At 57.0% G+C, this 22,367-nt stretch overlaps 6 protein-coding genes and 1 non-coding gene across 7 annotated transcripts; 4 read left to right on the plus strand and 3 right to left on the minus strand.

The window, feature by feature from the left end:
• Window positions 1-701: 701 nt before the first annotated feature.
• On the plus strand, window positions 702-2,001 carry B0I36DRAFT_314310 (ribosomal protein S30). Its single transcript, XM_046152744.1, has 4 exons — window positions 702-878; window positions 965-990; window positions 1,404-1,508; window positions 1,578-2,001. Exons 1-4 carry the CDS (start codon window positions 845-847, stop codon window positions 1,599-1,601), a joined length of 189 nt encoding a protein of 62 aa, XP_046016677.1. The 5' UTR covers window positions 702-844; the 3' UTR covers window positions 1,602-2,001.
• B0I36DRAFT_314313 (uncharacterized protein) lies at window positions 2,002-3,893 on the minus strand. The gene is made up of 6 exons (XM_046152745.1): window positions 3,794-3,893; window positions 3,495-3,679; window positions 3,394-3,427; window positions 2,982-3,284; window positions 2,767-2,905; window positions 2,002-2,704 (listed from the first exon to the last, which is right to left on the minus strand). The coding sequence occupies exons 2-6, from the start codon at window positions 3,590-3,592 to the stop codon at window positions 2,094-2,096; spliced, it is 1,185 nt and encodes a 394-aa protein (XP_046016678.1). The 5' UTR covers window positions 3,593-3,679; window positions 3,794-3,893; the 3' UTR covers window positions 2,002-2,093.
• A 392-nt stretch (window positions 3,894-4,285) lies between these two features.
• B0I36DRAFT_420393 (RTA1 like protein-domain-containing protein) lies at window positions 4,286-6,437 on the plus strand. Its single transcript, XM_046162158.1, has 3 exons — window positions 4,286-4,903; window positions 4,983-5,385; window positions 5,924-6,437. Exons 1-3 carry the CDS (start codon window positions 4,485-4,487, stop codon window positions 5,954-5,956), a joined length of 855 nt encoding a protein of 284 aa, XP_046016679.1. The 5' UTR covers window positions 4,286-4,484; the 3' UTR covers window positions 5,957-6,437.
• Window positions 6,438-6,931: 494 nt separating this feature from the next.
• Window positions 6,932-10,266, minus strand: B0I36DRAFT_67794 (uncharacterized protein). The gene is made up of 3 exons (XM_046163199.1): window positions 9,652-10,266; window positions 9,187-9,577; window positions 6,932-9,117 (listed from the first exon to the last, which is right to left on the minus strand). Exons 1-3 carry the CDS (start codon window positions 10,086-10,088, stop codon window positions 7,051-7,053), a joined length of 2,895 nt encoding a protein of 964 aa, XP_046016680.1. The 5' UTR covers window positions 10,089-10,266; the 3' UTR covers window positions 6,932-7,050.
• A 2,712-nt stretch (window positions 10,267-12,978) lies between these two features.
• On the plus strand, window positions 12,979-14,165 carry B0I36DRAFT_67827 (uncharacterized protein). Its single transcript, XM_046163200.1, has 2 exons — window positions 12,979-13,084; window positions 13,154-14,165. The coding sequence occupies exon 2, from the start codon at window positions 13,291-13,293 to the stop codon at window positions 14,083-14,085; it is 795 nt and encodes a 264-aa protein (XP_046016681.1). The 5' UTR covers window positions 12,979-13,084; window positions 13,154-13,290; the 3' UTR covers window positions 14,086-14,165.
• Window positions 14,166-19,790: 5,625 nt separating this feature from the next.
• B0I36DRAFT_t28 lies at window positions 19,791-19,901 on the plus strand. The gene has a single exon. It is a non-coding gene; the product is annotated as a tRNA-Trp (tRNA).
• Window positions 19,902-20,994: 1,093 nt separating this feature from the next.
• Window positions 20,995-21,954, minus strand: B0I36DRAFT_236170 (arabinan endo-1,5-alpha-L-arabinosidase A; the record flags this gene model as incomplete). The annotated part of the gene is made up of 1 exon (XM_046149447.1): window positions 20,995-21,954. The coding sequence occupies one exon, from the start codon at window positions 21,952-21,954 to the stop codon at window positions 20,995-20,997; it is 960 nt and encodes a 319-aa protein (XP_046016682.1).
• Window positions 21,955-22,367: the final 413 nt, after the last annotated feature.

Genomic DNA, 22,367 nt, shown 5'->3' on the forward strand with positions numbered 1-22,367 from the left:
TTCAGCTCGAGGACGAGCACATGGATGAGTGGATGATGATCACATGAGGCCAAGACGGACGATTCCCCACAAGAGCTGTGGGCTAGCGCGGAACTGACCTGACGCAGGCCTTATCAGATCGCTTGGCACTTCACGCATGTGCGACTTCGGAACGGCGGACGGTCCCATTTCAACCTGGTGGAAGGGGTCGAACAGTGGCCTCGAGCGCTGGCAGGCGCATGAGTTCAGCTGTGAACCAGCCGAATTCCGGAGTCGTGCATGCTGGTTCGCGGCGCAGCAAAGATGCTGAAAAGCCCTGATGATTCGACAGCGAGGCGGGAGGAGTGCTCGTCCAGCAAAACGTGGACGGGCCTTTGCTTCGAGAAGTAATACTCACTGAATCACAAGTCTATCTAGATAGAGATAAACGCGTCTGGATGACCAAGACGTGATCTTAATTTGGCAAGAAGACACCCAACAATCGGTGCCAAAGTGCACTGCTGCACACGCTCGGAGGGACCAATCCGCCTCAGCCATCCGTGGACGAACCTGCAGGTGGGTCTAGCTCCAACCCATGGGAGTGGCTACCCGGCATCAGGACAACCTGAACTTATCGGGTGCTATCGCCACGTGATCCGCACTTTTCGCCTCCGAAATTGGAAAATTAAACGAGGAAGGGGCCACCAGCTCTGACTCGGCCAGTGACTCTTCGATTTCGCCGGCTGGCCCACCCCCCGCTCACGCTGCACCTGGAATCCCTCCTCGTAGAGACGCCTCCCAGCTCGTACAAAACTTCGCAACCCTCCACCCCCTTCGTCTCCCACACATCGACAGCATCACGCAGTAACTGCAAGAAATCGACAAAATGGGAAAGGTTCACGGATCGCTCGCCCGTGCTGGTATGTGCCGCCTTGATGATGATAATGGACAAGCTGTGATGCGGCTGTCCATGCGCGCGCGACAAGAGATGCTGACAATACTACAGGCAAGGTCAAGTCTCAGACCCCCAAGGTTCGTCAACTCTACCATTTATGAAGCCCACGACCACTCCCCTGGATGCATCGGAATACGCGAGAGGCACGATGAAGCGATCACAAGCGATGGAAGGCACGCAAGAGAACCAACGGGCGACTCGACACCTCAGTTCGGATAGATGGCTGGCAGACTCGACGAATGATCCGGGTAACCATCAGCATCTACACGACACCCGCGATTGCTTCGACACACCCATCACTTCAACGTCAACGACGGAAGCCCTTATTCTCTGGTCCTATCGATACGAACTCTGACCCGCCACCACTGCCGCCACCGCCTGATACCGCCCTCGCTGTCGCCATCGGCCCTCCGCGTCGATATCAATCACCATCACTCTACGACCTCAAATGACGCAGAAGACTGATCAGTGAATTTTACACGCTCTACAGGTTGAGAAGCAGGAGAAGGCCAAGACCCCCAAGGGCCGTGCCAAGAAGAGACTCACATACACCCGCCGTTTCGTGAACGTCACCCTCACCGGTGGCAAGAGAAAGGTGCGTCGCGGAAACTTTCTGTATGGCTCTTGATAACCAATCAGAATACTGACTCTCCATCTGCTACAGATGAACCCCAACCCCGGCTCCTAAGCAGATCGCCACCGTTCTCTTAAGTTGGATGTCCCGCTTCATATATGAGAGCAGCACGAAAGCATGACCAGGCCTGGACGACTTTTTTCATTGAATTGGGGGAAAAGCGACATGAGAATGGCAAGGAAAGTGGGTACGGATGGAGGCGGAAACGTCAAAGAAGTCTTCTGCCCATGAGCACATTCTCGTCCGGCATGCCTGACGGAGTTATATTGGTTGTTCTACCTACACGAAATGTACATGCTTTGACATTTTCATCACGGGGCGTCACACGCCTTTACTGCTCGAGCTGCACACGCAATATTAGGGTTATGGTAGTCTGGTCCTTTCTAGGCAAAGGTGGGAAATGGAAACAAAAAAACGCCAAATGCAATGAATTTCTGGTTCATCATGCGCTCGCGCTCCCAAAAAGATGTGAATGGATCTTTTGCATATCGCCACCTGCCCATCTCCTCCGCGTCAACCTGCTCCTCGGCTGCAACGACGACAGACTTATGGAGGCACCCAGCCCAGCTGCTCCATCGGCCAGCGCACCCATATCTTGTACTCGTCCTCGAGCAACGACCAGATCCGGCCCATTAGGTGGGCGGCCCAGCCCTGCACCCACCACCGCGCACTCATACGATCGAGCAGGACGACAAAGTGGGCGAGGATGAGCAAGACCTCCTGGGTTGGCTGCTTGAGCAAGGGGAGCACCTCGTCTGGGAAGTCAAACAGCCACATGAAGACGGTCGCGTCGCCCAGGGCCTGGTCGTTGTGCCGCATGCTCTTGCGCAGCTCGTGCAGCCAGTGCAGGTATACGGCCCTGTGGTGGGCGGGGACGTGCTCGCGCGGGCGGGAGAGGAAGCCCTCGAGGGCGTCGAGCCGGCTCGCGCGCTCCGAATCTGGGTCTGGGGCCGCGGCCATGGCCTCGCGGGCGTTCCACGAGTCCCGCCCCGAGCCGAAGACTGGTGCCAGGGGCCCTTTCTGGCGCTCCTCGACACTGAGGGTCTTGACGAGGGCAAAGGAGCCTCGGAGCAGGAAGATCCAGTCTGGAACGCCGCTGGTGGTGGTGTCGAAGAAGAGGATGTCGTTGGCATGCTCCTTACGAGGGGAACCGAACGCTGTGACAAAGTACAGTCAGTGTTCTGTTAGTAATCTCTTATACAGCGCCTGTTGACTGTACCGTAGAAGACTGTGAGGGCGGAGAAGATGAACAGGTTTGGTGCCGTGTCGGGGCCGAGCTGGTTCATGGCCGCCAGGGCTTCTCGCGAAGCTATCTGGTGATGCTCGGCGGCCAGAGACAAGTAGTGGCTTCTCATGCTCTGCAAGGCATATCATATCAACATGAATGAGCACTTCCATATCCGAAGGATAAGGTAGTGACATGAGGCGACGTACTGGACGATAGTGGGCCAGGTGCAATGCTGCCAGGGCGAAGATGGTGCGCATAATGTACTCGCAGCGGAGGCCGAGCTCGACATATGTGCAGCGGTAGAAGTCCCGGAGGGCTATGTTGTCCGTGAGAGTGGCATATGTCGAGGTCGTGTAGTGATGAAGCAGCTCGAGGTCGGCCATGTTGAGGCGGCCGCTGCATTCGGGTGAGAGTGTGCTGCCGTTGTGCCGCGGCGAGGGCGCGTGGAGATAGTCACAGGAGACATTGTGTTTTGTGCAGTTGCGGCATTGGGGCTTTTCTTCGTCGCACTTGGCGGCGTAAGGTCTGCTAGTCAGGAATCGCGTTTCAAGAGGTTGTTCCTGATTGATCGAGCCACCGCGGGGAGGACCGCTCCTATTTACTGAGGCGCTCGCTCACCTTGATCTTTCTGGACTTGCAGGTCTTACATCCACTGAGGCCGTTGCATGCAGGAGGTTAGACTTGAGAATGATGTCATGGCTGGTCGTCCGTGTGCTTACGTCCTGGTCTTTGCATGTGTCCTACGAGACGCCTTTGCCGGCGTGGGTGCAGCCAGCGGCGTGCCTGTGTCCATGTCCAGGTCCATGCTGGCAATCATGTTGCAGTGGTGGTGATGGCCTTCAGGGACCTCGTACAGCTCGGGACCGCGCTCGGGTGTGCTTGTGTGGCATGTACGAGCACCAGGCTAGTAGTATGTACATGTATGTATTAGTCCCAGCCGCTGTGGTTATAAGCGGAGGATGGAGCTGTCCAGCGCTGCCCGACCAGTACCAGTACACTGCCTCTGGGCCACGCGTACCAATCTCGACGTTTGCACCGCCAAAGCTGCCAGGAATATGGCAGCCTGAACCTGTGGAGTCCAGGCTGCCGCCTCAGAACCACAACTTCGTCGTCCCCGACACTGGTGTGTCGCCTGGTCGTGCTGCCATGGCTCTCTGAAAAGGCCCTACAACAACTGGGTCCAGCCGCGCTAGCGCACTTGGAGGCTCGGCCGCTGTCCCTTTCTGGACTGGAATCCCCTCGTACCTGGACCCGAGCCTCGTACACGATGCGAAGAGTGGCTCCCTGTATTCACCTCCTCCTACATGCTACCGCGATTCTCAGCTCTCTGCACAGCAGCGGTGAGGATCTCTCACGCCCATGAGTGTCGGAAGACTACCTGCCTTTACCTTGTCCTTGTATCCACAGTAACTCGCGTTTCTCGCACCCGATTCTGCATCGTTGCTGTTGCTTTGCTTGGCAGCCTCAGAAAAGCCATGGCTCCAGCCCATATAAGTCAAGCTGCTGCCCAGCTATCTCCCGGTCGGCATAGATCAATTGTCATGATATGATAGCTCTTCGAGGGCGAGACTTCATTGTATGCGCCAATCTCGACAACTCCACGATCCCCGGAGACTGTCCGACTTGCACGAAGCACACTTTCCACTCATCGATACACTGCCGGCTTCGTCACCAGCAATACACTCTTTGAGCAGCAGCTTACAATCATCATGGCGGAAGACAGCAACATCTTCCACGGCTTCAGGTACTACTACTTCGAACCGTCCCTCCCGGCAGCCGCCACATTCCTCGCCCTCTTCGCCATCACCACCGCCGCCCACGCCTTGCAGCTCTACCGCCACCGTACCTGGTACTTCATTCCTTTCCTCGTCGGCGGCATCTGTGAGACGGTCGGCTACGGCGCCCGAATTGCCTCGTGCCTCCAGACGCCCAAGTGGACCCTCATTCCGTACATCATCCAGAACATCCTGCTCCTGATAGCTCCGGCCCTCTTCGCTGCGTCCGTCTACATGATCCTCGGCCGTCTGATCCGCCTCGTCGATGGCGCCAGGTATTCCGTGATTCCTCTCAAGTGGCTCACCAAGATCTTTGTGACGGTGGACATTATTGCGTTTCTCCTCCAGGGCGGGTTAGTCTCAACTCACCTTTCTCCCCGCTCTTCATCTCTATAGAACTCTCTCTGGCTAACCGCAAGACTCTTTCCACAGTGGCGGCGGCATCCTTGGCGTAGCAAAGGACCTTCAAGCGATGCACACGGGCGAGTCCGTCATCATCGCGGGCCTTTTCGTCCAGCTCGTCGGCTTCTCCGTCTTCATCGCTGTCGCGGGCCTGTTCCACCGACGCATCAGCCTCCAGCCCACGCCCGCATCCTCCACGACGACCCTCGCCCGCCGCGTGCCTTGGCAGCGCTACCTCGTGGTGCTGTACCTTGTCTCCACGCTCATCCTGGTCCGCTCCGTGTTCCGCGCAATCGAGTACATCCAAGGGTTTGGCGGGTACCTGCAGAGCACCGAGCTGTTCCTGTACGTGTTCGATGCGGCCCTCATGCTGCTTGCGATGGGTCTCCTCAACGTGTGGCATCCGAGCAGCAGCACCGTCTCCTCGTCTGGCGTCTCTTTTTCGAGAGGGGGAAGAGGCGGAGCGACATTCTCCTCCTCCTCGTCTGGATTCTCGGCGAAAAGACTGGCCGAAGAATCCTTGACCTCAGACTCGCAGTCTGCCTCCCACCGCACCGCTGCTGGTCCTGGAGACTCCGCAATGACGACGGCAAACTGCAGCGATGGGGTCACGCCTGCATCAGCGACACCATCAGCGGCACCATCAGCGGCACCATCAGCGGCACCATCAGCGGCAGAAACGTCTTTGTCGCCAGAGAACGCGATGGAGCTCAGGACGCTCGACAACAAGCCCCGAGCACCACGTCGCACCCGGCAGCATCAGAAATAAAGCCATGTGCGCTCTCATTCGCACGCCTGTGGAACCATCGTAGCAACGGGTTCTACCCCTGGAACGGATCATCCCAATATACTCCCTTCCATTCGAATCCTTACGGAGGGAAAAAGCGGGCGAACATCTGTCCGCCCTGCGTCGTCTTCTCGCACACACGACCGACGCCCACAGAGTGCAGCCACTTGATTCTGCCGCAAAGCGAAAGGTGGGCACAAATATAGAGTTCTCTTGATCATATCTGTTGTGTTGTGCTGTGCTCCCCGTGAGGTTCTGTGAATCCGGGGGTTGATCGGGGAAAGGGGAGAATAATTCCTCGGGCAACCCCCACTCCGTGTGCGTGCGCACGTGCATATGTAAAGGGAAGTTGGATATCAGCTCTTCATAACGTATATATATTCCCCGTGGACGAAACTTCGGAAATCCTTGTATCACAGTACAGAAGGCAGTAGACGGCCTCAACTGTAAGGCACCCCGGTCCCCGCATGAGACAGAAGTCCACGAGTTATCACGGTTCACTTACCAGACGTGGTTGTGTCTCAGTCGGCAAGAGCTACAATGTTTGGCCCCAAGAGTGCTCTGAAAGGGCGCAACCCAAAATGATTAAATATCGAGACGGACCAATCCTCACTGAATTGTGTACAGCGGCATCCTGTATAGACGGTGAACTTTGGTCAAAGCACCGGAAAACGGAAACGAGACAACACCATGTCACGCGTCAAGAGAGAGTCTGCTGGGCAGTATAATAGCAAAGCCAAATTGGTATATGATATTTCATCATCCCGTTCGTCAACCCTACTCCAATGGCCTCGGTAAAGCCCATGAGTGTATCCAACCCCCACCCCCCAACTCTCTCTAAAAGCGATGTGATGTGTATAGTAAGTCATCTGGTATCAAGTATCCGCTGTCGTAAAAACCCTGCAAGCCCTTCCCTGAGCCGAGGAACAGGAGGGGAAGTGTATTAAACCCAAAATCAAAATCCCGACAGTAAGCCGCCCATTGTACATGATATCTTCGAGATCGATCGTGACGGAAAAATAAGACAGACCGTGGCCCGGGCAACCCAAATGCTGCTCGCCCCACGTCCACATTTCCAGGATGTGGCACCCGCTCGACGGCGGGCTAACATGGCGCACCAAAAGCCACAAAATTGTTTGATTAAAGGTGATCAAGGGTAACGCCTCAGTGTGTACCAGCACATGTGGAGAACTTAAAGCCACCGCAAAGTTCGTAGTTGTGCCATGAGCCTTGACTTTGGCGAGGTATTAGTGCTTTCTGCGCGAAAGCGGAGGCATGCTTCGAAAAGATGTGCGGTTTCGTGAAGGCTGTTCAGAGACTCATCGTGAGCCATTCCCATTCCTGAGGGCCGGCCCCAGCCCCAGCAGGACCCATCATGCCGTTATGAGGGAGGCCGGTCATTCCCATCATGTTCGTGCCCATCACGGGCCTTTGAGTCATACCGAATCCGTTGGCAAGCCCGCCAAGACTGGGAGCGCTAGGCAGACCAAAGCTGTTGGTGGAGCTGACTGACCGTGCTGCGTCGTTTGAGCCAGTAGAGTTCTCGGGACTGTCGACATCCATGGATTCCTGTTGGCTGGCACCTTTGCTGCTGCGTCTTTGCCTCTTCGAGCTGCTACTTGAGCTCGCACCCCGAGACTGAGAGGCGGCTCCAGGCCCAGGAGTGTTCTTGGGTGGCGCCGCAGCAATGGGAACAACTCCTTTCCCGCCAATGGCCCCACCCACGGAACCAGCGTAACTAGGCGTGCTGCCGGCAGTATGCACGCCGCCACCACTGGCACTTGCAGGGCTGTCACCATCATGACCGCTGCTTGCCACTCCAGTGGTTGGTGGAGTCACAGCCTGTGTATTGCCTGTGCCAGTTGAGAGGGTCATGGTCGAGTTCTTCCGCGAGCCTGGCCCGGAAGTTGTTCCAGAGTTGCCAGCACCCTTCTTTGAGCGAGAAGACGAGCCTCCAACGGGAAGTGAAGCGCCGGAACCTCGGTTCCGCTTCTTGATCACATCAGTCTTCAGACTGAGCGGACGGACGACACCATGAAGCTTGAGGAAAAGACCACAGGCATTACAAAGTGGTTGGCCTTCCGGGTTCCGCCGCCACAGTGGCGTGGTCTGTGTGAAGCAGTTGGTACATGTGGTGGGGGCACTGCTGTCACCTGCTCCGGCGGCCTGTAGGTTGGTGGCAGAGCCCTGTTTCGAGCCGGGCGGGGGCGGAGACGAAGGCCGGCTCGGTGCGACAGAAGAGTAACCAGACCTGTTACCAGCATTATCGGTTGGCGGCGAATTGGGCGTAGACTGCGCGAGTCGGTCGAACGGGTTGCCCCTACCCAAGTTTGCACCTGGGGTGGAAGCTGTGCGAGGAATCTTCTGTTGTCGTCGATCAGCGTTGGAGCGGAATGATTGTGTCCGTGGAAGGTTGCCCACATTATTGTCCCATTCTCCCTGGGTCTCACCGCTGTGCTCATTCAAGGTCGTGCCACCAATAGTGACTTGTTTGCGAGGTGGTCCTCCAGGGTATCGAGCAGCCTGCGTGCTAAATTGGCCAGGCAAAGAGGCATCCCATCCCATTGAGCTATTCGTGTTCATGTCCATGCCCGACTCATCGCCAGGCGAGAAACTCTGGTGCATGCCCAGGTTGCGGTCTGGGAACGCGCCCCCGTCCTCATCCTCGTTGTCCGAATCAGCGCCGAAAGAAAACATGTTCTCTTGCATCATACCAACTCCAGGAGACCTCATGGAATGTTCAGACTGGAAGATGGTGTTGGGGTCAACGTTGCCGAAGCCGTCATTAGAAGCAAACGGAGTGGCCGAGGTATCGACACCAGTGGTCGAAGGCGGCAACATCGAATTGCCGCTGGGTGGATACATGAACTGCTGGCCCATGGGGTTGCTGACTTGTGGTGGCCCCGTGCGGTAACCTTGCGAACGTTGCTGGCGTCCTTCGAGCGAATTAAAGAACATGCTCTCGTTCTCGGCCATGGGGTGTGGTGTCGACACGGCGGACTGATACGCAGAGCCTGGGGGCGAGTAATAGTCTGCGCCAGTCATGGAGTTCTGGCCCACACTGGGGTGGTTGTACATGCTGTTGTAACCATTGTGTGCTACCATTGGTGAGGCAGACGGCGAAAAGGAGAAGTTCTGCTGGAGCGGTCCAGCAGACGTAAGGATGGGGTCGGGACCCATACCAAAGGTATCGATAGAGAATGGCACACCAGAATGGGACATGTGAGGAACTGAGGAGGAGTGTGTCTGGTCCATAGGCTGGTGGTCCAACGAGTACTCATGAAGGTCAGAATCGGCCTCGAAATCGTGGCTGATCGAGTTGCTCGTAAGAGCGGAAACATGCGGGGAAAACTCAGCGGGCCGCTTCAGTGGCCGGGTCTACGTGCAGATGTTAGTACGACTGGCTTTTAAGATACCGCGCCCAAGGTTCGTCACGTGTGTACTCACCCGACGATCGTCGATACTTGTTTTGCGGTGATGCCGAGTAACATAGCCAAACTCATCCTGGCGTCTCTGATGGTGCGCCACAGGTACAGACTGAGGAACAAACGCCTGGGCCGACGGAGCCTTACGAGACTTGATGGAGATGGCACCGGGGCCAGCCCCCATCGTGTTGTACTCGTGGCCATCATCACCTGGCTGGTGACCCTCTGTGGCCAACGGCGATGTCTCAAGACCAGTGGGAGAGGACACATTTTCGGGGAAAATGAAGTCATCCAGGTTCATTGGATCATTCTGCTGCGCAAGATTCTGGTCTGACGTCTTGCGTAGCTGCGCAATGCCGCTTGGGCCATTGGCGGTGCCTTGGGGCACAGATAGTGTATTGGCCTGCGCCTTCCTGGAACCGGGCCGAAGTGTCAGTGTCGGGATCCATGGACGCATACGAACAAGTCACTTCCAACCGTTGCTTACCTGGCTTTGGCCTCTTCCTGCTGCTTGCGCAGATCGACGTGCATCATTCGCCACGTCAGGTTCTCCATACGCCCTTGGTGGGGGAGGTTCTGTTTCGTCCTGCTGAAGAATTTCCATATCTGGGTTGCGAGAGGGTCATTCTGTCGCATGTCCTCAAAACTCTGCTCCTGGCCGCCCAGTCCATTCTGCATCGCGGGGAACATGGAGGTCTGCAGAATGCTGTGCGTCGCAGTGTCAACAGGGTCCGAAAGGCCCAAGTCGGCGCCGCCCATCATGCCGCCAGCCTCGAAGCCAGCAGGCTTTCGAGCCTGCGGCGGCTGGGCCGGGTTATTGTGGCCCAGTGGCCTCCGGGGGAAGCGGAAATCGTGCTCTGCTGTGGTGGTGTGCATGGTGTATGGAGAGCCTTCCATGGCGAACGGCGTCATTACCATTGCCATGCCAGAAGAAGCGGCTGGGTGACTTGTCTTGGGCACGCCCGGCACGAATGCGCGCGTGTCCCACGATCTGTGAGTCTTGCCGGTGACGGATTATGAGCAAGAAGCGCTCAGGGCGTCATGGATTGGTTGAGGCGGCGGTGGGCGTCGGCGATTGTGCGGCGTCGCTGTTGAAGCCGTCGTGCGATCCGAGAGTTCCCCCAGGTTGATCCGGGGGCGTGGGGTTTGGTTTGTCGGGGGGTAACCAAGAATCTCGTGAAATGTGATGTACGAGGACGGACCCGCGATGGAGAATAGCTGTCGCAAGAAGAGAGTCCCCGGCGGCGGACGTTGGAGAGAGAGGAAACTATCACGTAAGAGATGGCAGAAGGCGGTTTAGTGGAAGCTCACGGGCAGAGAGAGACTGTGGAGGAGGGCCGGCGGCGAGGGTGTTGGACGCAGGCAGGCAGGCAGACAGGGAGGGACCGACGGCGGGCACTCAGTGAGGTGCGGAGGCACGCAGGTGCGCCGCCGCAGCAGCAGCAGCAGAATGAGCCTGCGCGCACTGCAGCGAGTGATTGGGCAGTGGTTCGCAGGCCTGGCCCGGTTGCCCGCCGCCCAAAGTCGGGTGGTGGCCCTGCACTTGTTCGTCACTTCCAAGCGCAGCGGCGGCTTTTGTGGGCTGCTGTGGATGCCGACGGGGGCCCCAAGTGGGCTGGTGCTGGGAATTGGCGCACGTCGGGGGCACCTGTCCTCGGTGCCATTCCCTTGACCACGCCCGCCCGCCACGGCTCGACTTGACGCAGGTCAGGCCCTGGTCTACCCTACCCTGGGCGCCGCCGGCGAGCGGGACCGACTTGACAAGCGTGAGCCTAGCCTCTGGCCTGCCTGCCTGCCGGCGTCGCTCCAGCAGTCGTGGGATTCTAACTGGACACACTCTTCTCAGCACGAGCACGCGGGCGGGTGGGAAGAGGCGTCTTCAGGCGCAGGCGCCGTCCGTAGCTGCCGCCAGGCCCGACAATATCACCGACGCCCTGGGGCTTCTGCACTGCATACGAGACTCTCGAGAGTCCGAGAAGTGTTCCCGCCGACCAGGGCACAGGCATGAAGTCCCGTAAGTGTTGCCGTGAGTCGCTCCGCTTCGGCTAGGCGAAAAGAAGGCTGGCAGGGGGGACTAGGCCAGGGTCGACAAGTTCGCTGCAAATGGCCAGTGCCGGTTGAGCTCTGCTAGGCGTCGGCGAGGCAGGGCATGGCAGGGCAAGGCAGGCGGGCAGGCAGGCATGGCCCGTGGGGGCTCGCCTGCTGACGGCGGTGGTCGGCCGTGAATGGCATCCCCTCTCGTTGGCTCATCTGCTCAAACAGGACAGGCACACTGGAGGGCGGGCGTGACGCGGCCATTATGGCTTTCTGGCCATGTTGTCGTGGATACAGTCTATCGACGGCGTCCGCAGCAGTTCCTCCGGGCGGCTTGCGGGTCAAACAGTCGTGCAAGATCCACGATCCCCACGACGACTTGTCCCGGTGCCCTTTACCGGTTGAGTCGAGCAGGTCTGCAGGATGTGGATCTGCATCGAGATACAAACTCGGGATGCACCCTCCCTTCTTGACCTGGCCTAGGAAGGACCTGGAGTGGGGTGCGCCGACGACGACACAGTCATGTTGCAACTCAATGTATCAGGCGCAGCTTGAGCTCACTGACTGGTGCGAGCAGCACCAACGGCCGCATCTGGCCGTTCCTGTGCAGCAGGAGGATGAGCCATGCGGCATCGTCGCAACGAGCCGGTCTCCTTGGAGGCTCGTCGTCTCGAGCGTCTTTGCCCTGCTTGGCAGTCAGCAGCAGACGAGCAGTGTCTGGCTGTTCGTAAAGATGGGCCTGGGGGATTATTACCCGGGCCAGGGGTCTGTGCACTTGTCCACGGGCGACGAAGCCGGGAAGCAAAAGTGATGACCACGAGCGTTGACAGGACCATACTGAACATCCTTGTCTCACATGCTTGGCCGGCCGAGTTGGTGGCGCACCAGGACCACCTTGTTGCTCGTGGCTTGCATGCTGCAGGGTGGGAGCCCACAAGCCGCTGCGCAGGCTGGCCAGACAAGAAGCTTGTGAAGGCTGCCCTCGTCGGAGCGACGCCGGGCATCAGACGACACCCTCCTCCTCCTCTCGCCGTGGGCCAGCAATAGATGACGCCGCGAGTAATGGGCGTCGAGACCAAATGGCAATCCGCCGCTCGTGCGTTCTGGCACTTACATTGACGCTCGTGATTTTGGCATGGCAGGCACAACTCGATTAGCTGCCCACTGACTCGCTGGTCCTAGCGGAAGGAGCGCACCTTACCTCGTGGCCACACTCGCGTGCCTCTGCCCCATGTCATGCCACTTCCCAGTAATTTGGCGGAACCCTCCAATTGCCGGGTGCTTTCTCTGAGACAACACCAAGCGCCACGCCTTATTCCTCGCGGCGCACGCTTGTACAACATGGGCAGCGTCACGCAGTTCGGCCGCTCTTCCTCGTGGCTCTGCCCCCCCTCCTCCCCTCCTCCTCCTCCTCCACCTCGTCGAATGGTCTGCCCTGCACTGCGACATCCCTGCCGCCGTCTCCGGCACTACTGCACGGAACAACACCCAGACGCATCGTCACAGCACCGCCTACGAATGTGTGTTCCTTTGTGACACACGTCCACTCCGCAGCGACAACGGAAGCTCTCTAGCGGCATCGGCGTCGCAGCTGCGGCTCTGGATCAGTGTCGTCAAGGCACACGACATCCTAGCGAGCCCGTGCTCGCAGCGTCTTCACCCGGGCACGCCGCGCCTTGGTTCCGATAGCATCCGAGGACGCCCCTGCCACGCTACTAACGAGCGTCACCACCGCCGCCGAGACAGATCCGAAAACACCCACTTGGACCCATCAGTTAGGACCCTGAAGCTCCACCCACGGTCGCCGGCTCACGTCCCGGCGAGGAACCATGCAACGCAACCATTGCAGTTCCAAGCCCAAGAGACGGGCTTCAGCATGTCTGGCCGTGAGACCGCTACCTAGCATTCAGCGTGATTTTCCCTAGAGACAAACAAGACTCACACAACGGCAGCAGCAGTCTACCGAGAGAATTGCCGTGCAAGCACTTTTTGGAATTGCTGCTGGCGCCACTAGACTTGGCAGCGGTCAAGGTCTGCGCGAGCCACCAGGTTCGTGTCAGCCGTTGTCCGCCCTGATGTCATTGATGCTCCCATGCAGTTAGCCCCTCTCAAAGGATGTGCAGAAAGACGCCAAGATGGGGGAGGCAATAACTGTCGTCGTAGCCCAAATGACCCTGATGTGGTCTTTGAGCCTTCGAGCCCGGCATTAAGTGCCAGAAAAGACGTTTGTTTAGCGACGACATTAGTTCTAGCACACGAATCGTCGTTGACCCAAGGGGGAGCAACTCTGCTACTAGCCAGCCTAGGTCCAAACGCTAATCATACATTCTCACAGAAGGAAGTTAGCCCAGCAACCGTCTTTGACTCAAGGGCTTATTCGAAATCACCTTGCTGTGGTAGGCTGCAGTCAAGTCCTTTGGAGGAGCAGCTACGTCTCGGGTCAGCTAGTATTGTTCGGACTCGAGCTCATCTGCACCCATCCCGTCCTTGCCGTCATCAAGGGTCAACCACAATATCAACATGCAATGTCATGCCACAGGTAGGTGGAATCACTACCCCAGAAGCAATCATATTTGGGTTCCTGCAAGAGTCGATGGTTTCGCTGGTGATGTTCATTACTTGCGTAAATGGCAGACCTGTCAGCATGTGCCATGTACCACATGGTTCAGCGTCCGAACCACTTCGCGACATGACTCGTGCACCGATGGTTAGTGCCGTCCACTTACTCCTCCACAACGTGGAGCTCGACAGGCCGTGCCTATTATACGGATCCCCCGAACTGGGCCCGTGTGGTCCCTGGGGTCGAATGCGTTCACAGGCCCAAACAGAGAGCATGCCGCGCCCCATTGGGACCCTGTTGCATAAGACGATACAACATCGACTGTAGTACTCCGTAAGGAACAGCCGATATTGCCACCTGACCCAGGCTGAGCAACATGTTGTGACAAGAGTGTTGTCTCAGCAGATCAAACGACTCTCTTTCTTGGTATGGTCTATCCTAGGTCGACCAATACGCCCTTCTAAGCGACACGGCCCATCATTTGGCATCAGTTGGTATATGATGTCGAAAATTGGCTTCCGCTTCTTTCTTGGAGAACGGGTGGTGTCACCGGTCTCAAAGCCAAAAGGGCCCGACGATATGTTTGGTTTGAAAATTGGAATTCTGCTTCGAGCGTTGCTGGAACCTTCAGCCGCAAATCCAAACGAGAGAGGTGCAGATCTGCTGCGTGGAACGATGCCTCATCATGGCGACGCCAGGCGCCCCTCCGTCGGCTGCGTGGCGCAAACAATGTGTTCTGGCACAGGGGCTGCTGGCTGTGCTTGCCAGCTTCTCGAAGCCGCCAGGAGTGGAGGATGACGGATATATGTTCATACGGACGAATCACATGGCGCCATGCAATTCTTGAGAAGTACGCGCGTGCTCTTTGCGAAAACGAGCAATGCCCTCGAGCTGCAGCATGCTAGGCCAAACCGGCACATGCAGGGCGACAGCCGAGTCATTAGCCTGTCGCATGTGGTGCCGACTATGTGGTTGTTGATCTCCAGGCGCCATCTGAGGGCTTAGCACAAGATCTGGGCCTTCTCGAACCGCCTGGGACGTTGGTCGATGCAGACTTCACAATTAGCGCACCAGCGCATGAGGATCTCTCGTGGGGTCGCCATCGCCTCCAACGGAGCAAGTCCGGACTTGACTCGACAAATCAAAAAATAGGACGCGGCCAACAAAGACGCTCGATCGCCGGAGCAAATTGAATAAGCCGAGTGTGCACAAAGGCATCGGGGCCATGCGCTTGTGAGATGACGGCTGGGGCCGGCTGGGGCCAGCACTGGTCGGGACTTCACCGAGGAAAGCAGCCCAGATCGAGGGCGGCGTCAGGGCTGACGCTGAAGCATTGTGCGGTGCATCCTCTGTGGAGTAGCCGACAGCTTGTCTCATCACTATTGAAGGCCGGGACAGACTTCCCCATCCAGTCCAGCCACCGCTTCGGCCGTGAAAACACCCGCACAGGGTCGTCGGACCAGCGCAATGACGGCGCGTGGGGGCAGGCACAGGGGTGAGGACGGGGGACCCCCATTATTGAACATGGAGAGCGCCCGCACGGGCGAACCAGAAACCCCAGCCCGCGTGCCATTGGATGGACACGATGGGCCTTGCCGTGTCGCAGCCGGGTGCTGAGCAACTGCTGACGAACTGGACCATCCGCTCGTGAGGGTGACGGTGGCGCCCCGCCAGGCCAGCCAGCGGCGCAGGTTCCGCTGGCGGGCATCGAGAGGCCAATCCCTCCCTCATCATTGCCCGGCGACGGTTTGGCTGTTTGCGCATGTGTCTGCAGATCGCAATGCTCATGTGGCCGTGATGGCGCCTGGGCATGACCGAATGCTCGATGGCCGGGCTGCTGGCAGTCCACGCTGATCAACCTTGACCCTGGTCACATCCCGCGGGGGGGTGGAAAAGCCGTGGCTGTCCACCGGCATGCTCTTGCTTGCATTGTGCATCGACTCTGGATGGCGCCCTGGCCTCACCCTGCTTGTCTTGTGTCTCACCCTTGCTGCAAGGCGCGTGGGGGCAGCACACCAAAGGCCTTGCGTAGCCCAGAAGACAGGGCACACGGACCAATCATGGCCCCTCGAAAGGCATGCTGGCGCTCGACAATAAACGCCCGCCCGCCCGGTCTGGTGGAGTGGTGGTGGTGGTGGTGTTCACGAGAGCAGACATCACGCGCGGGCTCTTTAAGGGTTCACAAACGTCCGTTCCTAGCCGGCCGCAACGCACGGATGCTTCCGAGGCTCCGCTGACCCACGAGACACGACACACGACGCACCTCTTGATCCCAAGGGACTCGTGCAGGCTATTTCTGGGTACATCTTGAATCGCCAAGATCTCCTTGGCCAGCCGGTACAGCACAGACGACAACCCTGGTCGCTTCGTCGCTGTGGCGTCCAGTGTACCTACATGGTGCACCTCTGTCAAGCAGATCTCTGTGTGGAGAGAATCCGCCCCTCGCAAGTGGCTCGCTTGATCTTCGTGGCACGTGAAGCCTCTGCGTTTATCTCTGCGTTTATCTCTGGCCAGCGTTCGTCTTATCTTCTCCTGCCTGTGTGACGCCGTGTAACAAAAGGAGAGGTGCCCGCTCTGGCATCGTGGCTTTGATAGTGAACATGCATATATATCTGAACACATATGTCTTCTGCTTCAAATGATGTGGTCAACCCCGTATAAAAACTTGGTTTTCGCCACCCATCGGGGAGGTTCCGCGATATCTACGACCTCACCTTCCTGGCACGAAACCATGTCAAGACCCGGCGCAACTTTGACTATGGCCCGAGGGCACTCGCAAATCGGCTGCGACCACCCCCCCCCCCATGTCCGACTTACACGAGTGAGCCAACCTAAGCCTCATCAAACAATAGCATATCGCAGAGAAACTTCCGAAAGTCGAATCGAGCCATATCCCGACTAGATCGTGGGGAACTTTCTGGTACCTGTCGTTCTGGGGAGGAATCGAGTTTTCGACCATACTGGGCCTTAAACAATCAACTCGTGTCCTGTCCACGACAATAAGCACACAGCCTTTCACTCTGGAAAAGAAGTCGCCATGAGAGAACAGAGTATTGTGCAATCAAAACGAAGTAAACCTCAGCACCGACTGTCAACAGGCCTGGCAGCCTCAGAAATCATGCAACAACACGAGCCGACAAGTCCAACAAATCAGTCAGGGATAGCAGCGGGATTGCAGTCCCCTTTCTCGAAAGCTTCGGTCGGGCAATGTGGCCTTGGCAGCAAACACGAAGCGATTCTTTCTCACACGGCATCGACCTTGACACCACATTACTTATCCGAGACTAGAACGGCAGGTGCCGTGTTGATACCTCGGTCCGGTTTGTGAAAGGCGGTATCTTCCACTACTGCAAGAGGCTTCCGTACGTGTGACATGCTGGCACAGCTTACCACATCGGTTGCCGCAACGTGGTCGACTCCTTCAACCCGACTCGACCATACAGCATGTGTTAATCTCGTGTGGTTCTGTTCTTCGTGAGTACACAAAAGCTTTGGCCTCCCCGCCATGTAGGCTCGTCAAGCTCCATAGTGAGATATTCCACAAGCTCCGTACCGCCCAGGTTCATCTCCGTCGCCACACGATATGTGGTTGTTCATTTCCACGAGGGCTCTTAGGCAGAAGTTTGTCATGACCATGGTGGGACAGTCGGACGTCTCAGTATCGACGATCAGTCCGTGGCATGGGCCAAAGAAAACTTCGCTCGAGTTCTAAACCCTCGAGCAGCATCCCGAGTTTACACGCTGCCTTGCCGCATCCACCACCGGACAAGTATCTTCAGCCGATGGTACTATGTACCTGCGTCTCGGGGAGACCACGAGCAGGACAACTGCTACCATGACCCTATCAGACTCCGCCTGCACCGCTTGGGTTTGCTTGGTTGTCAATGGCGTTGCTGCACGGGCGCTTGACACTGGCTGGGCTACTATATTTTCCAGTGGCATGGACATATCCCTCCACTGCTAGGTCAGCTGCGGAAGGCTAGATGGCCAAGCCAGTGTTGATCGTAAGTGCGGACAGTGAGGGAAACCAGAACGGCGAGAATATGAGGTGGGTTTAACGAAGGCTTGACACTAGTGATGCATCGCACGTTCTCGCTGTGCCGATTCGGGAATCAAAAGTGCTGCGGAAAAAAACAGGAAAAAATTAATAGAGGCCGAACAACAACTCCGAGACAAACCGAACGCAACTATGAGCCCCGGCTCTCACCAGGATCCATGGATCTTCCCTACATCTCGTGGGGAGCATGCCCATGGCAATATCTCATTGTGCGGCTGCTATGAAACGACACACTGATGTGACGGCAGCCACGAGATTATGGATCGACCGTTCGTGACATTAAGTCTTTGTTAGACCAAGTGTGTAGTGGGGGAAACCGAAAGCGATGAACCCGAACAATGGCAAGCGACTGGGCATTGTGTGATTCGGTCCTCAACACGGCTGAGCTGCGATTACATGGATGAGCCTCATCCTGGCGGAAGAGCTCTTCTCAGGCCGCCAGTGGATCAAATGTTATGCTCGTGGCTCTGGGTCGCCTGGTTTGAAAGGACTTCCGTAGACGGAGAGCTTTGACTGTGGGTGCTCCCCGGAAGCTGAAAGATTGCTTCGCTGTAGGCTCTGTCGTAGATGGCAACTGCTACTATTGCAGTTTATTCCAACCGAGGATTCGACGTATGCCAGTGTTTTCTAGTTCTTCACCAGTTCTTCACCAGTGTCAAATGCGATGAGCTCATTTTCCGGAAGCTTGCGTGGCAAAACCTACCCACGTAATGCCAGTGTCGTCACGGCGGTTTTTTCATCTGGTTGTGCTCCCATACCGCCCGGAGCATTGTATTGAGTGGCCCTGGGAATAATGGTGTCAAAAAGGTAGGGCTTGTAATATGGAGACCAGTGACGTGGTGACTTGTAAGGAAAGCTGACGCGTTCCTTTATTGCCAAGTCCACCACCGCTAGGCTATCGAGTCATGCTTTGAACCAAAGGAAATCAACTGTAGCTCCAATGTTATCGGGCTGGTGTGAGGTTCTGGAGGGAAGAAAGTCATAGCGTGGACGAGGAGGTGAGTACCGCGAGTGTCAGCCGGTGTGGCCATACTCCGACTGGGGACATTCTTCGTCTTGTGCCAGAAGCCTACACAGCGGATTGACGTTGATGTAACCTGCGTGTGTTAACACTTGGGAGAACTTGCACAGGATTGAGAGTTTAAAATAAAAATAAAATAAAAATAAGGCAGAATGAAATCACTAGAAAGCATCACGAGCTTCGACTTGTCGAAAAAGAAACAAAACAAAAACCACCAATTATTGCACATCCAGTCTTGCCACTACTTGCTTCCAGGGGAGCAGAAGAAATGACTACAGGCGTGAGAGACCTCGGACTGCGTTGGCATCTGGTGCGATATAATTCCTGCTCGATAGCCTTGGGCGAGGATAGTCTAGGCAGCGAGGTGAACTCATTCACATTTAGCGAAATTTACTCGAACCTCATGGCGAGCTCAAAGTCAGCTCTAGTACGGTGAATTATTGATGAGCAGTCGATTGAGTTCGCGTGGATGCGTCCGGATCTGATACTGGTAGTAACGGAGTTTTCAAGTCCCAGTTGGCACAGGATGTTGAACGGAATTATGCTAGACCCCCCCCCAGGGCTCACCCAGTCGATAAGATTAGTTGTCTGCTGCAGAATTACATGTCTTCGGCATCGCGGTAATCGCACAAACTTTTGAAGTCCATGTCTTTCGAGCCCCCAATTCCAGCGGTGATGAGGTCTAACGCGACGAAGGAGCGCCGCAAGCATGCGCAAATTTGCACACTGCATCGCGGTTCAGAAGCGACCATATTGCATTGGTTGTAGAGCCAACCGTGTCTCTGAATCATTTTTGCGACACATTGTCGCATCCCCGTGGGCTCACCCCTGATGCCCGATTTGATCAACAACCAGAGCATTTATCCACCTCCATGGTTCGCAATGCAGCATATCCTTCTTGCATGCTTGACGCAAATGTATAGTGGCATAATCATCCTGTACTTCAACAAACAAGGCCTTGTGGCGCAACGGTAGCGCGTCTGACTCCAGTCACTTGGAATCAGCTCGTCGATCAACGACGAGCGGTCTATCAGAAGGTTATCCGTTCAAATCGGGTCAGGGTCACTTCACCTTTCTTTTTTTGAAGCCATCGTGAACATCCGGGACGCATTGTGGGAGGCCGGAGCTGGTGTTGAGGTTCGGAGCTGGTTGGGTGGCATTTTTTGCACAATTTTGGCTGCGGCGAGGAAGGCAGGCCTGACAGTGGTATCACTGGAATCGCGAGACTGAGTCTACCCCTTGGCTGGACCTGCGACGTCGACTGGGATGGTGGTTGGTGGAGGATTGGCTTTTTGGTTCGGGGGCGCTATGCGGTGGTGGGGATGCTGTGTGCGGCTTGGCGGGTCCCGTCTCTCAGAGTGCTCTCACGTCCGGCGCAAGGCGAGTTCGATGAGATCGGCGGTTGTGTGGATAGTCGGTATGGAGGCGTTCGCGACACATAAAGCGTGTTCTGGTATGGTGGGCAAACGTGGCGAGGGTTTTGGCAACGTGCCGATTGCGCGGCGCAACTTTTCCTGTTGAAGTTTTGCGATTGTGGTGCGTGCATGCACCTGTCGTTCCTGCCTCAGGAAGTGAAGCGGCGTGACTGCATCAACGCCGACGACGGGGCGGGCACTACGTTGCAGCTTCTGCAGTTTCCAAGGAAGGAGCGATCAATCAATGCGACGGACAGGCGTCGCGAATGAGATGTGATCGCGCATAGACTTGAGAGAACATTTGCATTGCTCTGGGAGTGACTCTCCGCCAGTAGAACGTCGTTTGTTCTTGTTGCCTCGGCGAGGAACTTTGATCTATTGCGACACAACTATGGGACTCACTGCAGTACAGAGCTCCAGGGGCCACAATTTCTCTACCTCTCTGTGAGTACATCCTCGCAAGCAGCATTGGCACCTCACATGCAAGGAGCCTCGAGATATTCCCTAGTGATTGACAGATCGGACGTTGAAAGTACCGGAAGTTACGCCGCTGTCCAATATATACAACCGAACTGGCCTGTCGAAGTCATGCTATATACCTTCTTCCCCAGTGCCTGCTGGCCACCATCCTCGAATCTCAGTCGTCATGCAGCCTGCGATACGACACGCAAAGACAAACGTCCTTCATGATGAGACAACCCGAGACCATCGGCGACTCTGCCTGTCAAAAAAGACTCTTCCTCCTAATACACCACCGGCCAGTCGTTGTCGTAGCGGATGAGGTTGATGCCCAGGAAAGCTTGCCCGTCGTTCGCGTAGTAATGGTAGACCAGCACGTCGGCGTCGGCATCCGTAAAAACAGCCTGGTGACCAGGCCCATGGATGCTGCCGTGGCTGGCCATGACCTGGGTGCCACCGCCCGACATCATCTGATTGCCAGCCTTGTCCACAAAGGGGCCCGTGACGCTGGTGGAGCGGCCGACCATGACGCGGTACGTGCTGGCGGCGCCGTTGCAGCACTTGTCGAACGAGGCCCAGAGGTAGTACCAGTTGCCCCTGCGGGTGATGTAAGGGGCCTCGATGGCACCACCGTTGCTGGGCCGGCTGGCAATCGAGATGAGGTCGCTGCCGGACCTCTTGCCCGTGTTGGGGTCGAGCGGGATCATCTTGAGGCCGGACCAGAAGGAGCCAAAGCTGAGCCACCAGCGTCCCTGGGCGTCGACGATGAGGTTCGGGTCGATGGCGTTCCAGTTGCTCGAGGTTGTCGACTCGATCACGAGGCCCTGGTTGGTCCACGAGCCGGACAAGCCGGTGGAGCTGGTCGCGAGGAAGATGGCCGACCTAGACGAGCCAAAGGTCGATGCCGAGTAGTACAGGTAGTACCTGCCGTTGCGGTAGGAGATGTCGGGCGCCCAGAGGTTCTTGCTGCCGCCCGTATAAGTCGTCGTCCACGGAGCGCCGTTGGGGAACACGGCACCGGCATTCTTCCACGCCGTGCGGTCCGTGGACGTCTTGAGTGACACGTTGTCGCCCGTGTGGGCGAGGATGTAGAGGCCCGCGGGAGTCTTGACGACTGAGGGATCATGCACGTTCGTGTCGCCAGTGACCCTGCCAGGGCCAGGGTATTGTCTCTTGAGGAGAGAGCTGGCCGTGGAGGTCGCTGCGAGGAGTGCGTGGACGAGGAGGCTCTTGAGAGCGACCATCTTGAGAGCGGTGACCAGTGGCTGTGACGGGGCAGGCCGAGTCGACAAAACGTCGGAGGCTACTCAGGATCGAACTTTTGGCCCAACGGGAAGTCTGTCGTGGTTCATATACAAGAGATCCATCCTTGCTTCGCACAGATACCGCAGCCCACCAAACCCCCCCACCCGAATCAACACGCTCAGATGGACCTCGGGAAGTGCCATTCAAGGTGCATGTCCCGTTGTGTTAAGCGCACGTCGGAGAATTAGCACGTTGCTCGCACGAGCCCGTGGTGCTGCCCAGCCATCGGCGGGCTGCCAGACTCCGGCTTCTGTATTCGGCAGGTCGACCCAGCGAGCACCAATCACGGGCCAGCCAGGGTCGACAAGGCCGCCGATCATGTTGACCGCGAGCCACTATAATCTAGCCCTGG

This window comes from Microdochium trichocladiopsis, assembly GCF_020744255.1.
Source record: "Microdochium trichocladiopsis strain MPI-CAGE-CH-0230 chromosome Unknown B0I36scaffold_2, whole genome shotgun sequence".
In the NCBI taxonomy this organism is placed as follows: Eukaryota; Fungi; Ascomycota; class Sordariomycetes; order Xylariales; family Microdochiaceae; genus Microdochium; species Microdochium trichocladiopsis.